Genomic DNA, 17,336 nt, shown 5'->3' on the forward strand with positions numbered 1-17,336 from the left:
TTAGATGTGGTTGTCTTCATTTGATTATGTCCACTATGGAACGACATAGAAGAGGTGACTGCATCTCTGTGGTGGCTGCCAGATTGTGGTGGAGGGTGTCAATGGAGTGAATTAACTCTGCAGATTATTTCCAAAGGTTGTACTGGCTTTCAAAGAGTCCAGAATTTGGTTTGGGGTGTGAGGCCCAAACCAAATCCTGCCTGTCACATAGGCCTGAGGGTAAAGGGAGAAGGTGCAATTGGGCATTAGGTTATTAAAGGAGACTCAGTTTCAGGGACTTGAAATTTAATTTCTAATGATTCTTCTTTAACATATTGATACAGGGTTAACCAATGTAGAAGGGGGATAATACAGGAAAATCAGACTAATTTACAGGGGAGTGTATAAAGGGGTTAGAAGAATTCACTTGCTTAAACAAAAGTATTGTCAGTTGTAAACACCTATCATGCCTATGGAGCAGAACAAGGCACAAACTACTGATAAGGCGAGAAGCAGAGATCTGGTTCTACTGATAAGAACTATTGACAAGGAAAAGTGGGTGCCTGAGTCTATTGATAAGGGGGAGAAACAGATGGTTTATGGCTGGGATACCGACCAAACCCTGAGGCTATGCATGAAGATTAAAACATGAAAAGTTTAAGAAGAGGAAGATTCATTTACTTCATCTTGAAGACCCCTACTCACAGGAGGAAGACTCATTTACTTCATCTTGAGACCCCTGCCCATGACCAGAGGGGGGCACTGCGCAGGCGCAAAGGACCTTCTAGCTCAATATGAAGTGGGGATAGATACTAAATATGTATAGGTGTATCAGTAATCTAATGCATATGTATACCTCAAGAGAATAAATGTAAAAGGAAAAACGACCCTGGGTGTGCATACTTTGGAGGAACTATCCCCATGCACCTCAGCGCTGAATAAAGCATACCTACTTTACAACTTTAAGGAGTTGTGGAGTCTATCAGCGTATCAATATGACTTTGGGTCTTCCACAGGTGGGCTTTCTAGGTGCCTCTTTATAAGACTAATTCTGTTAAAGTTAACACTGATGGTGCAGGTGTTGAGATGCTTAGACCAGAAGCATTGCAAAAATGAGTATTTATTAAAATGAGTTCCCTTTCAGTAACTTAATTACTACACATAATTGCAGCAGTAACCGTATTTGCAGTTCTTACTGATAGAGAAATTCCTATTGAAACACAGCAAACCAATTCTCACTTCAGCATTCGGTGTTACAGCAAGGACGATATTCGGGCTTCGCCCCTGAAGATGCAGGAACAGAACGGGGGGAACCCGTCGGGGCGCAAAGCAGCATCCATGCAGGCACTGGTGGCTGCAGTTACCTTAGCAGCCCGCCAGGAGGGCACAGCTGCGGGGAGGTGCTGTTAATTACAGCTAATTACAGCCACCTCCCCTCCCCCAGCAGCGCACCGCCTCCCGCCACGCCCCCGCTGCAAACCCCGCCCACACCGGTGTCAAGCCCCGCCCACCCCCCCCCACCCCCCCGCCTCCCGTCGCTGCCGGCGCAGCCGAAGGGGTCGGAGGTCGCCGCTGGAAGGCGGGGTGTGAGTTTGAGTCACGTGACGGAGCCAATATGGCGGCGCTGTGGCGGTGGCGCGGTGGCGGCCGCTGAGTGAGGCTCGTCTCTTCCGGGTGATGGGGCTGTGAGCGCCGGCCCCGGAGAAGCCCTGCCCGCCCCGCCATGCAGCCTGCGGCCCGCGAGCAGGATGCCCGCACCAAGAGCATGTTTGTGTCGCGGGCCCTGGAGAAGATCCTGGCGGAGAAGGAGGCGAAGCGGCCCCCGCACGGACAGCTGCGGACAGCCTGCCAGGTGGCGCTGGGTGAGTCCGCCCGGCACGGCCCGCGGGGCTGCCCCGCCTCCGCCCGGCACCGGCTGCAGCCGCCAGCCCTCCCGGCGGGGTGACGGACCCTGCGCGCCCGGCCCGAGCGCGGGAGGCGGGGTGGGAGGTGCCCTCCGCCGCGTCGGGTCCCGGGGGGGCGGGAGAGCCCCGGGCCCCCGGCTGACAGGCTGCGGCTCGGGACTTCGGACCGGGGAGAAAGTTCTGTCTAATACAGGCGTGCAAAAACGGGGGGACAAACCCCAGATACCTGTTCTGTTAAGTTCTGGTCTTTGTGTGAAACAAAAGGGGTTTGGGCTTGTCACTTTACAACTGGCTTTGAGAAAATCAATTATAAACTTTTAAAATAGGAAGCAAGGTGGTTAAGGCCCTCGGCTTGTGGCGTCTTAAGTCTCCCAGGGCTGGTAATCTACTGACTTCTTATCTTCAACCCATGTTTTGACTGGCTAAAGACCGTCAGCAGTGTAGACAAATATATACAGTGTCTGTGGTGTCCTGCAGAACTGAAAAGGCTTTCTGTGTAGTTGGCGGACTGATCCTGAAATCTGCAAGTACAAAACTGGTGATACAGATCTGTGTTAAAGTTCCTGCAAACATATGGTGTGCCGGGAAGGGCGAAAAGGAAGCTGCTGAAAGCAGCTGGGCTTCACTATGGCCTTTCTTAATTTGCAAAAGTGCCCTGTCTCCTACAGTTTTGGTTGCTTTGCACCAATATCTTTCATTTAATTTGGAAATGCTGCCTTTTGGGAGAACAGAAGTGAAGGCAGGTTGAGTACGTAAGGTGGGCAGATGCCAGTTCTGACCAATGCACTGTGAAAGCGAGCTTGAAAAACAGCTGTCATTTGCATCTTCTTTCCTACAGTTCCTGCCTTGTAGAGCTATCTAGAGAAAGCTAACCAGGTAGAAGGGTGTTCTTTAGTATTGTTTAAAGTTGACATTGTGAGCAATGCTGTAACACCTGTGCCCCAGCAGTTAGACTCCTGTCCCTACTTCCTTTTCCTGATAGCTTTCCCAGCTCCCCCAGCATGCACCCAACCGTTTACAGGATGGGGAAGCTGTTTAGCTGTTAGGTAGGTACATTTAGAGGGTGAGAAAGGAACTTTCTTGAAAGATTCCCAGTGAAGGTCTTTGTTTGTGAACACATCAAAGGTTATGAGTTTGGGAGAGGGGTATTGTGCAATAGCCACCTATAGGTATTTGCATGGTGGGTTGTAACTATTCTGTGCCTGCATGTTTTAGGGTACAGTACACCTGAGAGTAGTTAATGCCTGTGATGACAGACTACTTTTTGCTAACTTCACTTGGAAAAAAAAGTCCATGTGCATTGCTGGACTAAAACAAGCAGAGGTCAGCATGAACAGATAACCTTCTGTTACCCAACTGTCCTGCCCTAGCAGGGCCCCCATTACTGTACTAAGGGTCTCTGTTATATTTGGTGAATGTTGCATCATTTTAAGTTGCCAACAGGAGTATTGTTTATTTTATTTACATGTGATTTCCCCCCCAGCTTTGTTCTGTTTAAGCTCTCTTTTACTCAAATGAAAAAAAAAAATCAGATTTATTTACATGGTTTAGTTAAGCTTATACTTTATGTTTACTCAGACTATGATTTCACTTTCAAAAGTGTTAGCTTAATTATCAAGCCCTGTAAATATGCTAAGAAATGTGGGAAGAACATTACTTGCAGTCTGAGGAATTGAGGCCAAACTTCATGATCTACACATACTGCCTTGGATGAAAGATGCTTCAGTGTTTTGAATAATAAATCAAGTTAACTGAGTCAAATTAATTCAGTTTGAGAGAAATATAAAGTTAACTTTATGAAGCTGGTAATTGTGTTAGCTGTTGTCTTCTTGTGTTCTTCTTTTCTCCATGTCATGCTATCAATAATTTCTTTCTGCCTCTTACTAAATTCCATTTACTGTGCTGTCTTGTGTATACAATGGTCTTTTTAATGGAGCCTTGAGGTATTGTACCGTTTATAAACCAGTCAACACAGAGGCAGCACATGTGTAAATTATATCTGCTCTTGGAAGTAGGGAAGTCTAAGAGGAATCTTTTTTCTAAACAGAGAGTTGTGTTCTACAACTACCTAATACAAGTTAACCTGCAGCCACTTCGGCAGTTTCTGCTGTAGCGTTACTGCAGTAGTGTTTCTATTAACTACACATGCTTTAAATTTTTTGCTTGGTGAGAAAGAGGACTATATTTCTAACTGTGGGAATGATGTTTTTGTTTTCTTTTATGCAAGTTCTTCATAGCTTTGAATGTGTTTAATTCCTGAGAACTAAAGTAATTTACTTCTGAAAATTGCTGTCCTTCTTATGAAGGAAATACAGGGTTTTTTTTTTCTTCTAATTTTAAACTGTTCTTACCTTTTTTTTTTTCCTCTTCCTTTCCCAGTAATATACCTTCCACTGGACTAATACTGTTCAGTTTAGAGCTGCAGAATATCTTCATGGTTTTGTAGATGTGAAAAATAGTATAGGCTCAAACAGGACATAAACACAAGGAGTATGGAAGAAAGGAAACAAAACTAGTTCCCAGTGGTGTTTTGGGGGCTTTTTCTATTTCCCTCTCTTCACCCCCTTGTTTTAAATATACAGTGTTAAATGTTGAGCAAGCAGAGTTTGAATAGGTCATTCAGTCTCTTGCTTCATCAGTAGGTGTAACGGTTGTATCCTGTACTCTCAGTGCCAGTAAGCCCCAGGAGAGACTGGGAGAAATGGGGGTTTTTAAACAGAGCAGCTTTTCTGCTCTGCTGTAGAAAACTGTGTTTTTAAGAAAACTTGTTTTTAGCAGACAGCCAGTGTATTGTATGAAAGTAGTTGCTTAATAACCATTTGCATGGAGCTCTAGGTACACATGGTTCTTAGTAAGTATACTGAAATAATCGCTACCTTGAAAACTTTGCAGTGGAAACAGTATGTATCACAGCAGTTCATATTGGTCTAATGCTAATTGTGTGCCTGAGTCTCTCAGAAACTACTACTCTTGCCCTGCTAGGGCTGGTTTTAATGACATACTGTTCAGCCAGCCTGGGTATGTGACCTCCTTTGATTGCCTGTGCACCTCCATGTGCAGATCTTCAGGCTTTGTAAGAACAGATTTGGTTTAGTGAGCTTCTTGAAAAATCATCTCTTAAGCCATGCTTTCACGTGGGAATCTATTTGTGTGTTTAAGTCATCCCTGGATATAGATCACAGAATCACAGAATCCCAAGGGTTGGAAGGGACCTAAAAAGATCATCTAGTCCAACCCCCCTGCAAGAGCAGGGTAACCTACAGTACATCACACAGGAACTTGTCCAGGCGGGCCTTGAATATCTCCAGTGTAGGAGACTCCACAACCCCCCTGGGCAACCTGTTCCAGTGCTCTGTCACTCTTACAGTAAAGAAGTTCTTCCTGATGGCAGATGTCTAAACCAAGTTTGTGTTTCTTAGTTTAGTAGCCTCTTGGCTAGCATGTTTTGACAACTCTTTGGCAGAGGAGATAGTCTTGCTTCATTGAGGCAGCCTTTTCTAAAGGCTTCTCTGTAGATCAATAGAATCAATAAACGTGGGGTGTCAGGGGTTTTTTGTTGAAGTTGGAGGTTGCTTGGAGTTAGGTAATGCAGTAGACTTGACTGGGTTGGGAGGCAGAAAGCTTTCGCTGCTGTTCCATGTGTTTGTATTGGCACTGCTGTCTGGAGTTGTGACAAGCTATGGGAAGACATTGCTTGTGTGCTTGTGCTAACACAAGCGATACCATTTTCTGCTCAGGAACTAGTTTGCTTCTACTGAAAAAAACTTGACTGACATTAGCATAGGATGCATATAGTTGCACGCAGGCAAGTATTTCCTCTGTTTTAATATGTAGTTTTCAGTACAAGCAAACTTAAACCATCCATCTACTATAGAAAGGTAGTTGCTCACAGCGTGAGCTTCATCCTGCCTTTATTATGGCCAGAAGCTCTGGAAGAAATTCCTGCAAGGCCTTGCTTGTTATTCCAGTTCTTTTGCCTGGCAGGAATGCTGAAAGACTTGCATTGAGCAGGCGGCACACATGGTGCCTGAGTTGTGAAGATGGTTTCTGGCCAGATAGGCGGGATGTATGCTGATACATTCTGGCCTTGAAAGTAGCAGGTAGCTGAAGCAAAACCATGGAGCTAGGGGTCAGCGTTGTGCTGTGGTGACCAGAGATTGATCAAAATTCACTGTCTTCTGTAGAATGGAATTGAGCCGTGTCCCTCGGTCCTATGACTGGAAGACGAGAGCGGCAGTGGCAGTAGGTTTCTGGAAGTTGGCTGTGCCTGGTCAGGGCTTGGCAAGGCGTTCCTGGCAACGGACTTCAATGAGGCAACAGTTTCTGTTTCACTGTCAGACCACCAAATGAGCACTTCAGATGTGGACATTTCCAAACTAGTCCGATGCAGTCAGTAGCGGAGGCATGCCTGCAATTTGGTTTTGTGCTCTTATTTATTCTTTTCTGCCAGCATTATCCACTAAAATACTGTTATGCTTTCATATGGCTTTATATAATAAAATTGTGGGGAATTTAGGCCTGGGTTAGATTTATTTATTTAATCTATGGAGTATCTCTGAGAGTGAGATGGTTGTTGCTCTTGTATGGGATGCTAGTCTTACATATTTTTCCAGTACATCTTTGGATCCTTTAATGTGTGTTGTTCTGAGGAGCTCTGTGGATCATAATGTGGTGTTAAAGATGGGGAAACTAATAAAATCAAGAGAACTGAATTAAAATTTTGCTGAATTGAACTTCTGAATGGACACATTGTCGATAAACCAACTTGGATACTGAAATGAAGTAAACAGTGATCCAAGAAGTGGTGCTGTATTAAGATTTACAGTGTCAGTCTCTGGCATGGGAAACCTTGGTTATTTCTAATGGACAGTCTCCATTCTGTTCACTCTCCTTACCAGTTGAAGCCTGAAGTATGAGGGGATGATGATGCTGTCTTTGCACTGTCAACGAGCTGCAAAGTTACTTCTGATTCTGAAATCCCAGGCACTGTGGCTATGGGCTGGCTTTGGTGCCTTGCTGTTGGCTTATGCAGTACTGGCAAGTGAAAATTGTCTCACCTTTAAAACTGCTGGACATGGTTGTTTACATGCTGGACTTGATTAGGAAATGGGCTTCTGAACAGAGCCTTGGAGCCTTGTGGGTCTGTGACTCTTCAAATTTTCTGTTGTCTGTTTTGTTGACTGTAGTGTGGATAATGTTATTTCAGGTCCTGTTATGTCATTTATTGCTAATGGATGTCAGGTTGACTTTCATTAATGAGAGAATAAGGCAGATAGAATAGCAAGTCCCAGTCCTGGATGTAGCTTAACCACTCGCAGCTTGTAGTTATGCAGGTTTCCTCTGCATTTTCCTTACATTTTGTCTATAAAATGGGGGTAGTAATGTTACAAATAGGCATACACTGCAAGGATAGATTCTTGTAAAGTCCATTGAAGAGTAAAAACCCATAGTACGTGTTTGTTGCAGTCCTTGTTTGTTAGTATGTTTTGTGTATTGATGCTTCTGACACAGAAGAAACAATCGAGGCTCACAAAGAGCACCAAAATAATCTGAACAGCACACACCTAATCCCAACCAATGGTGCCCCTCCAGAGTTGTGGAAAACAAGTATTGAGTGAATGATCTGTTTCTGGTAACTTTGCCATTGAAAGAAACTCTGTAGGCGTGACACTGAGCAGGCACATAATGTAGGGTGAGATGGAGAGGATTCCATGTGGTGCTACGAATGATTGTAGCTGTGCAGCCTTACTGCGTGTGCTATTTTGGCTGATGTCATATCACTGTTCACAGTAAGTGCTTAGGCTGTGTGGGGGGTAGTGCAGTTCTGGCCTGTGTTGTGCATCATAGTGATATGTTAGAAATCCTGAAAAAGCCATGCTAGGATCTTTGGGATTTGCTGCTGTGTACAGGAGTAACAAGAAACTTTTGTGGCTTGGTTGTTTTTTCTTTCTGTAATTAATTTTATGAAAAGCTCTCTAAACGTGTAATTAACAAACAAAAGAAAATCTGTGCTGGCAAAATGACAGCATGCATGTAGAATTTCTTATCTCTTGTGAGTTGATGTCATGTTGTAAGGGTTAACAAAGGCAGGTTAACTAGCATTGTAGTTCACAGGAACTAATGGTTTATGCAGTGGCTTAAAGACTTCTGCAGATCTGAGCTCTGTGATGTAGACTTACTCTTGAATAAAAATTGCATACCATACCTGTGTATTCTAAAGGTATCTTTTGTTAAGAATGTTTGGAAAAATTAGCTTTTTCATGTAAAAATTGAGATGCACCTTCCAGTAACTGTTTACAATCTCTGAAGATGTTACAGCAAAGGAATAGCAAATACTGAAGTGTAAGACTTCCGGTATAAAGCAGCTTTGCTTTATTTGTGTTATAGATAATGATAACGTGTTGGGTGTTCAGTGCTCTGAATTTTTTTTTCTTTCTTCCAGATGAGATAAAAACTGAGCTGGAAAAGCAAAGGTAAATATTAGTTGCTGTAAGCTATGCATGAAGACAGCAAGGGGAGTAATTTGATAGTGGAAATTTAACAGTGCATATACGTTACAGCAGTGAGTTTGTGAATACTGAGTTACATACTTGTCTGACAGAAACCTATGGCCCATGTGTTCCAATTACACAATGTTTGTGGCTATGGCTCCTCAAGCCATAACTGCCTCTGAATTTCATTATGGAAAAACTTGCAAAACTTCTAAAAGCTGCTAGTTTTTCACTTCCTTTTACTGGGCTTAATATAGCCTGAAAGGAAATCACAAAGAGCAGTAGGTAACCCCTGTTTGACAGTATATCCTCTTAACTTCCTAGATCCAGAATACGTTTTTAAAACACTCTTCCACCACTGTGCTATGATTTTAAAATGAGCCCCCAAATCGGCTTCTGTTGGTTTAGTATCCCTCATGTAAGCCCTGTTTAGTTAATTCAAAATAACTGATAGATTTATCATTTAAGTTGTATTCAAGTAGTATTTCAGGTAGTAGGACAGTGTTGGAGTGTAGCAAGAAAAGAGTGAAGTTGAAGAATATATGCAGAGGTCAGATGCAATATTAAGTGTAAAATGTTTTCTGTGTGGCTTTTTAAGATTGAACTTCCTTTGATAAAGTATGTGTGAGATAAACCTGCATTGCATTTGTATGCTGTTACATACCGTTCAGCTTTGAATTTGGAAAAGGAGGAAGCGTAGTTTGCTGTGATATACATGTTTAGAAAAATTAATAGCTGTTCTTATCTGACCTAGAGAAGGCACTGCTGCTCCACCAAAGGCAAACTTCATTGAAGCAGATAAATATTTCCTTCCTTTTGAACTAGCCTGCCAGTCAAAATCTCCACGCATTGTCAGCACTTCACTGGATTGTTTACAGGTAAGTGTTCTGTTTAAACTTGGCAGAGTGAAATGGAGAAACACGCAATTACAAACGTCTTGTGTGCATCCTTGGAGTGAAGCAATAAGGCTGTCCAGAGTGCACACAGCTGTACAGATGCCCACTGTGGCTATCTGGATGCATAAACCACACAAAATAGGTTACCATCAGACTTGGCTGAAAGTGTGTCCTGTTGTAGTCAAAAGTGCTGACAGTCAAGTAAGTCTTTATTGAAGCTTATGAATGCTTACATTATTCAGTAAGGGTATTTCATCTGTGGTGCTCTAAAAGGAGTATTAGCCATGGTGTTTCTTGTAGAGCTGATGTGATGGGAGGTCAGACTCTGGAATCTTCCTACCTTGTTCCTCCTTAGATTCTTAAAGAAAAAATAAATGCAACTTAGTTTCAGCTAATTACGTGGGCAGAACCTTTCTGTTGTGAATAAAAAGGGCATGGAACTGTTGGAACAAGTCCAGAGGAGGCCATGAGGATGATCAGGGGACTGGAGCACCTCCCGTATGAAGATAGGCTGAGAAAGTTGGGGCTGTTCAGCCTGGAGAAGAGAAGGCTGCATGGAGACCTCAGAGCAGCCTTCCAGTATCTGAAGGGGGGACTGTAGGTATGCTGTGGAGGGACTGTTCATCAGGGACTGTAGTGACAGGACAAGGGGTAACAGGTTGAAACTTCAACAAGGGAAGTTTAGATTGGATATAAGGAGGAAGTTCTTTACTGTAAGGGTGGTGAGGGACTGGAATGGGTTGCCCAGGGAAATTGTGAATGCTCCATCCCTGGAGGTGTTCAAGGCCAGGTTAGACAGAGCCTTGGGTGGGATGGTTTAGTGTGAGGTGTCCCTGCCCATGGCAGGGGGGTTGGAACTTGATGATCTTAAGGTCCTTTCCAACCCTAACTATTCAATGGTTCTAATAGGTAGAAAGATTGATGTTTAAAAGTTCTGTTTGGCTATAGTAGGAAGAGATGGTATGGGTGGCAGAAGCTTGTGTATCACTTACTTAAATCTGCTTTGTCCAGATGTGTGAAGTCCAAGTAGCTGGTAGCCAGACTACTGAGGCTGTTAAATTTGTGTTAAAACTGGTTAAGTGAGGTATATTGTCTAAAACCTCTTTTTAATACCTAACTGTATCTGTGGTTGTCTAACCTGCATACTTTCTACCTAGAAACTCATTGCATATGGACATATCACTGGCAATGCTCCAGACAGTGGAGCTCCTGGAAAACGGCTGATTGACCGAATAGTTGAAACCATTTGCAATTGCTTTCAGGGTCCTCAAACAGATGAAGGAGTACAACTGCAGATAATTAAGGTATTTTATTTGGTTCATTTTGGTGCAGTATTGATTTGCTTTCTCTGTCTTTGATTTTTGTAATGGGGAAAATACAATAATGGGAAGCATTATTCGGCCCAGTTTCTCCACTTCTTACCTTGTTACATGTGTCACTGAATACAGGGAGGCTATTACAATATCAGAATTGGCATGTGAAATGTATTTCCTCTTGGTGAAGCAGAGTACTTTTGTTCTTCTTTCTGGGATAAGCTGTGGCCTAGATACTTTATCTTGCAGACAGCTTGATATTCTTCATCTAGGCTAGCAATGTCCGTGTTCATTAGGCCAATGAACTGCTATCAGCTTTCAACTGAAGGCACTAACTGTGATGCAGTATCATGGACAGCTGCTCTAGCCTGTCTGCTCTCCTGTTTTTCTAGAGAGATCTGCAGTGTATGTTCTCAACAAGGCATAGTAGTACCTTATGAACAGATACGTGTTTCATAACAAACCTGTTACTGATCAGTATGGAAGACCTGCATGAAGTGTATTGCTGCCTATTTGCTTATATTTCATTTTTACTGTTTTATGGACTTTTTCAGGCTCTCCTCACTGCAGTAACATCTCCGTATATAGAAATTCATGAAGGAACAATTCTTCAGACTGTTAGAACCTGCTACAACATCTATCTGGCCAGTAAAAATCTTATTAATCAGACAACTGCCAAAGCTACCCTTACACAGATGTTAAATGTCATTTTTACACGGATGGAAAACCAAGCTGTAAGTAATGATTACTTTTGCTCATCTAAAATGTTTAGGTTTGACAAATGAAGAGAAAAGTCTTTATTTTTAATGGGTCTGCCGTTGTACTTGGGTATCTATTGATTTGTAATTTCAAAAACCCCTGTTAAATCCTGCAGTGAATCACACTGACTGATAAAATTATGAAGTTTATTGCTGATAACAAGGTTTGTAGTTTCTGCCAAATGGCATTGTATAAACAAATGATGGGATGCTTTTAAAATAAGCTTGAAGTGCATCTTTTTAATTTGGCTGGCCAAGTGATTACATATTCACTGTCTTGTTAACATGTGAATTCACAAAGGAACATCAGTCACCATAGACATCTGTTTTCCTTTACCTTGTTTTGTGCCTTAGATTAACTTTTTCATACTGTTTTTTCAAGATACAGGAATCCAGAGAAGTAGAAAAAATGAGTCAGCAGAAATCCCAGTCTCCTGCAATTCAAGCAGTGTCCAAGTCTCCCAAGATCAGTCAGTTAAAGCACAGCTATCAGGAAGGCAAACCCGCTGTTCCTGTAAGTGTGGAATTAACAAATGGTGAGCCTGAGAGGGTGGAAAATGGAGGCATGAAGTTGGAGCAGGATCTGACTCTGTCAGCATCAGGTGAGCAAGAATAGTTGTGCCTGCTGCTTTCAGTTACAATCCTTCTATTGGAAAATGCTCTTTTAGGCTATCATGGGGGAGAAGTGACTGGGGTTATTGACTCAAATAATGCTTGGCTTTTCTTAGTAGTTATTGAAAGTATACAGGCCATCCTTAGCTCTACATTATAGTGTCTACATTATAGCTGTTGAAGAAGGGTTCATGTTATCCCTAGAATTCTAGTAAAACTATATATGGTTTATCTGCTTAGGTTGATAAAGGGAAGGAAAGGAGGAGAATAATGGCAATTCATGGGAAGTGACAGAATCACTTTGAGGTAACTGAAGTCCTGTGGTAAAAATAATGTGTATTATGAAGACCTTGTCATAAGCAGATACTGTTTCCAAATTGTGACTGTAGTATATTCCAAAACTAGAAGTTTGTAGCAGTTGAGACATACAAATGACAAAATCACAGCATTAAAAATGAGTGCTTTGATTTAAACAATAGAAATAACATCAATGAATATTTTTGTATGACTTCTTGAAAGTGGCTTTAGAGGAGAACTGCTAAAGAAAATCTATAATTTTTAACCTTTTTACCTCTGTCATGTTTCTCCTTTTAATCTTCCTTAAAAAATGAAAGTACTAGATTCAAAATCGTCTTTTTGTGTGTTTCATTAGAGGACACAACTGATGGAGAAAAGGAAATGGTTAAAGGCATCTTGGAAGACGTGGTCAAGTCAGCTGTGAAAGGTAACAAAATCTCCTAAAATAGGCCAGATGCGTGTGCATTGACAAGCTTGTATTCCTGTGAATATAAAAGCATGGAAGTTATATTTTGTTACTAAGTATATTGTCAAGAACACCTATTGAGGCAGGAAGAATAGGGTTTTGTCTCTCAATATTCTTCTTTTGCTGGTAGCTAATAAACTTTCTAGTTTACCAGTGCTAATTCTGTCCCACTTGGTCATAGAACTTCACAAAGCCACGGGATACAAAAACCTCCGTGAGTGATTTTAAGCAGTTTTCCTTTTTCCCCTTTAGAGGCTGAAGAAAAACAGGTAACAGAAACAGTTAAAGCTCTACCTGCATTAGAGACTGCAGATATTCTTTCTGGCTCTAGTAATGAAAATGTACAAACAAATGGGATTCCAGATGATGGGCAGTCTGTTTCCTCCACTGATAATCTGGTAAGTAACTTCACAGGATGCTAACATATGTTTAGGAAAGAAGAAATGTGTTTAGCATGCCAGCTAGTACTTTGGGATTTTGGAGAGAGAAGGGACAGAAACTTTAATGTATGTGTCCTGCTTGGGTTTGAAAACTGAAGCAGGAACCGCGGTTTAAGTAGATACTGAAAACTGTTCTAGAATTGCTTATGTTGGCTGTATTTTAATACAGGGTGGGTGCAGAAAGGTAGAGTCAGTTAACACACGTGAAAAGATCTGGATAGCTTGTAGTCCTGTTTAGGTTTAATTTAAACTTTCCCAAATGTACCTTTATTAAAAAATGTGTAGATAATTCTGAGGAGCTGTGGAATCTTCTTAATTGATTCCTTCCTTTCTCTCACTGAGGATCTGATGTTGTATTTCTTGCTCTCAAGGAAACAGATGTATCTGGACATCAAGCTGCTGCCAGATTTTCCCATGTACTACAAAAGGATGCCTTCCTTGTGTTCAGGTCTTTGTGCAAACTCTCTATGAAACCACTTGGTGATGGACCACCAGATCCCAAGTAATGAGACAATATTTATTATACTATCTTCTTCAGGTAGCTTTGGAGGCAGTTAAGTAGCTGCTGTAGAGTAATGTGGGTATTCAAAATGCACCTGTCAGGCCCTTGTTTTAGTTACTTGATGAATCTAGGATTGAAGTGTGCTTCAAATTATTAAAAATTAAATACTTGAGGGTTTATTTGTGTAATGGGCTTATTAATCTTACTAGTCAGAGTGGCCTTGGTTGTGCTTTTTGTGGTGCTTTTGATGGGGGAGTAAGGGAATACTTCTCAGTAACACTGAGTTGCATCTATTATCCTAGACTACGATGTTAATATACCTGGAAAATCTCCAAATTAAGGTGGTGGATGTTGTCCAAAATCTTTGCAGGCTGATTTCTACCCCTCCTACCCCCCACACTGAAATGAATTAAAATAGCAGTAATTTCTTTTGACAGGGAACAAATGCTATAGTGCTAATGTTAAATACAAGTATGTATTCAGAAACACAATAAAAATATATTTAATGCTGATTTTTTTTCTAGATCCCATGAACTGCGTTCTAAGATAGTGTCTCTGCAGCTTCTTCTCTCGGTACTGCAGAATGCTGGTCCAGTTTTCAGGACACATGAAATGTTCATCAATGCAATCAAGCAATATCTTTGTGTAGCATTATCTAAGAATGGAGTCTCTTCTGTTCCTGATGTATTTGAGCTCTCTCTTGCCATCTTTCTCACGCTGCTTTCAAATTTTAAGACCCATTTAAAAATGCAGATTGAGGTGAGAGACTTTTTATCTTAATTTGTATAATGCTCTAGTTCTCAAATAAAATTACCGCACTGATAAAAAGATAACTGGAACTTAGAAGTTAATGTCTTAGTTTTGTTTGCTTACTAAAGTAGTATATTACTACTATATTCAAATTCTAATATGCATGGGATGATACTCTTCAAGAGAAATTAGTGGATAGAAGTGGATTTGTACATTTGACATGGTTCTAATAAGCTTCAGATCATCAAGTCCTTTACTTTATTTATCTTGCAGGTGTTCTTCAAAGAGATCTTCCTGAATATTTTAGAGACTTCTTCAAGCTCATTTGAACACAAATGGATGGTGATTCAGACTTTAACTAGGATTTGTGCAGGTATTTCCACTGTTGTGAACAGCAGTCACTTCCTCTGGCAGCAGATGAAAATTATTGCTGCATAGACAAGTGTCGTGTATCATGTTTAAGTGTGAAAAACTAAATGTGATCCCACAGCGTTTGGATTAAATGTCTGGATTCATCCCCACTGCTTGCTCCACTGGATGAATCCTTTTAAAAATGCAGTTACACTGAATGCTAATACTCATACTTTCTTTCATTTTCCAGATGCTCAGTGTGTAGTGGATATTTATGTTAACTATGACTGTGATTTAAATGCTGCTAATATATTTGAACGCCTTGTAAATGATTTGTCCAAAATCGCACAGGGACGAAGTGGCCATGAGCTGGGAATGACACCTTTACAGGTAAGAAAGAGCTTTAAAGATAAGGTGCTATTTTTTTCCATAAATGGTGCTGTCTCTGCATCATCATTGATACTTCCAGTGGTTTGTGTTGTCTGTAACCTACTGATGTTATATACTTTTTATTGGTTCATTTGCAGTTGGATGCTGAAGCAGCATGATTAATTTTGATGCCCTGTGAGACTGGCTTGTTCTGGGCTGTTTTGTTGGGCTGCCATGGGAGAGAATCAGACGAGCCTTTCTCTGCCTTACTGAAAAAACTTTTTTTTCTGTACCTTTCACTTCAGTAGCTTCATCTTGCGTTTGCTTTGTCCAAACTTTTTGTGCCATATCTCCACCACAAGTATTTTGCTTTTAAAATTGCACTTTCTCAATCCTTAGAGGGAGAGTAGAGTACAGACTGCTTCTAGCGAGAACACTTTATTCTAATGTTGCATTATCCTGCAGCACTATTTCTCTAGCCCAGCCTTATGGCTTTCAGGGCTGAAATGAACTTGGTGCTCAAGTTGGTCTTAGAACTGAATGCACCTCACACCTTCCACTGGAATTGTTTCAGTGTTTTACTGTGCTCCATTGATCTGAAAATGGGTTTAAAAACCAGGACACCTTTGTTCAGATTTTGAATAGAGCTATTTGCTGTGCAGTTAAGGTAGTGAGATGCTTGTCTTTCTTGTGGAAGGATCTGGCACTGTAGAGACTCAGTGAATAGTCAATCATTCCTACAGTAGAGGGGCTGTATTTAGGATTTGGTGTTTCTTGCCTCTTGGTTGTACTTGTCAGTTATCAGTTGACAAAAACAGCTCGAATGTGTTCTGGTGTCAGTATGATTATGGTTGCTTTTGGCCTGGATGTATCCAACCTAAATGGTCAAGGGGCAGAAACTTTGTATAACCAATAGATTTCCCCCCAAGTGACAAACGTCCTAAGATATGAATGGTGCCATGTAATGTCTTCTAAAAGCTTGTTGGTATACCTATATTGGTGGCAGGAGTTTGGGCTGTCTTTTGGTTGTAGTTTGGCTTTTTTTAATTGTTGGTTTTGGTGTTGGGTTTTTTGTTTTGTTGTTTAGGAGCTAAGCCTGAGGAAAAAAGGACTTGAATGTTTGGTTTCTATCTTAAAATGTATGGTTGAATGGAGCAAAGACCTTTATGTGAACCCCAATCATCAGGCTAGTTTGGGTAAGATTGTTTTTTTATGGAGAGACTAATTCCTTTAACAAGTTTGCTCTTTAGTTTATTCAGTGGTTAGAAGCTCTTCAGAAATGTAGATGCTAGGTTTTTACATAACTATTTATACAAATGAAGTGTTTCATGAACAATTGTTAATGCTGCTGCAATAATCAACACCACAGGTGTCTGCTTCAGATAACCAGGTTCTATTTAAGAGCTTTAGCCAAGGCATTGGCTACACTATAAAAGCTGGCTAATGCAGAACAAAACATACAAATCTTGCAGTTCCTAAGTTGAAACGCAAGATTTTTTCTGTAGGTGCTGCTGTTCTTCTGCCTTTTGTTGTATTATTTTAGAATTGAATCAGTATAGCACCTTCATATAGTGTAGACTGCCATAAAGTAGACATGGTAAAATAAGAATATTGATTCACACATTTCAACTAAAAAATAACTAAAAGCTTTTGACTGAACAGGATAACTGAAGTCTCACCCTGTTTATAAACAGGCTCGTATAAACCATCTGAACAGGAAATGGCTGAAGGTAAAGGCCTTGACAGTGGAGGGAGACGGAGTAGCGTCAGTTCTTTGGACTCCACTGTCTCTTCAGGAGTTGGAAGTGTTGGTACTCAGACTGCTGTCCCAGATGATCCTGAGCAATTTGAAGTCATCAAGCAACAAAAGGAAATAATTGAACATGGGATAGAACTGTGAGTCTAGTGTAACAAGGAAATGAAAGTTCGCTAGTAAAACAAATATTGTGTATAACCATATTGCTGTAGTTTTTACACAGTCAAACCTGTAGGGACACTTACAAATTGATCTTAATGCTGAAAACACTTGCCTGCTGTATGTCTCAAAAGCTAGCTTACACTGGAGGCTATTGTAGTTAAAAGGAATTTGATAAAATCTACAGTAAAAGGTAGCTTCACAGCTTTCGCTTGTGCTGGTTCAGCTGCACAGGAAAGTGTGTGTATATACCTCGAGAGAAATTGATGTGAGCAGGCATTTAATGTTGTTTT

The 17,336-nt window shown here is 41.1% G+C and overlaps 1 protein-coding gene across 2 annotated transcripts in view; it reads left to right on the forward strand.

Moving 5' to 3' along the window:
- Nucleotides 1-1,581: 1,581 nt before the first annotated feature.
- ARFGEF2 (ADP ribosylation factor guanine nucleotide exchange factor 2) overlaps nucleotides 1,582-17,336 on the forward strand; it is a 36,410-nt gene continuing 20,655 nt past the window's right edge. The window contains exons 1-14 of one of the 2 annotated variants that reach the window (XM_065691715.1): nucleotides 1,582-1,841; nucleotides 8,326-8,356; nucleotides 9,129-9,252; nucleotides 10,428-10,574; nucleotides 11,138-11,317; nucleotides 11,724-11,943; nucleotides 12,606-12,677; nucleotides 12,969-13,114; nucleotides 13,528-13,658; nucleotides 14,183-14,417; nucleotides 14,682-14,781; nucleotides 15,010-15,149; nucleotides 16,216-16,324; nucleotides 16,823-17,024. In XM_065691715.1, the coding sequence (XP_065547787.1) occupies nucleotides 1,703-1,841; nucleotides 8,326-8,356; nucleotides 9,129-9,252; nucleotides 10,428-10,574; nucleotides 11,138-11,317; nucleotides 11,724-11,943; nucleotides 12,606-12,677; nucleotides 12,969-13,114; nucleotides 13,528-13,658; nucleotides 14,183-14,417; nucleotides 14,682-14,781; nucleotides 15,010-15,149; nucleotides 16,216-16,324; nucleotides 16,823-17,024 (1,976 nt within the window). In that variant the 5' untranslated portion in view covers nucleotides 1,582-1,702. The remainder of the gene's footprint in view (nucleotides 1,842-8,325; nucleotides 8,357-9,128; nucleotides 9,253-10,427; nucleotides 10,575-11,137; nucleotides 11,318-11,723; nucleotides 11,944-12,605; nucleotides 12,678-12,968; nucleotides 13,115-13,527; nucleotides 13,659-14,182; nucleotides 14,418-14,681; nucleotides 14,782-15,009; nucleotides 15,150-16,215; nucleotides 16,325-16,822; nucleotides 17,025-17,336) is intronic. The other variant, XM_065691716.1, reaches the window with a different exon arrangement.

This window comes from Lathamus discolor, chromosome 11 (genome assembly GCF_037157495.1).
Source record: "Lathamus discolor isolate bLatDis1 chromosome 11, bLatDis1.hap1, whole genome shotgun sequence".
Lineage (NCBI taxonomy): Eukaryota > Metazoa > Chordata > Aves > Psittaciformes > Psittacidae > Lathamus > Lathamus discolor.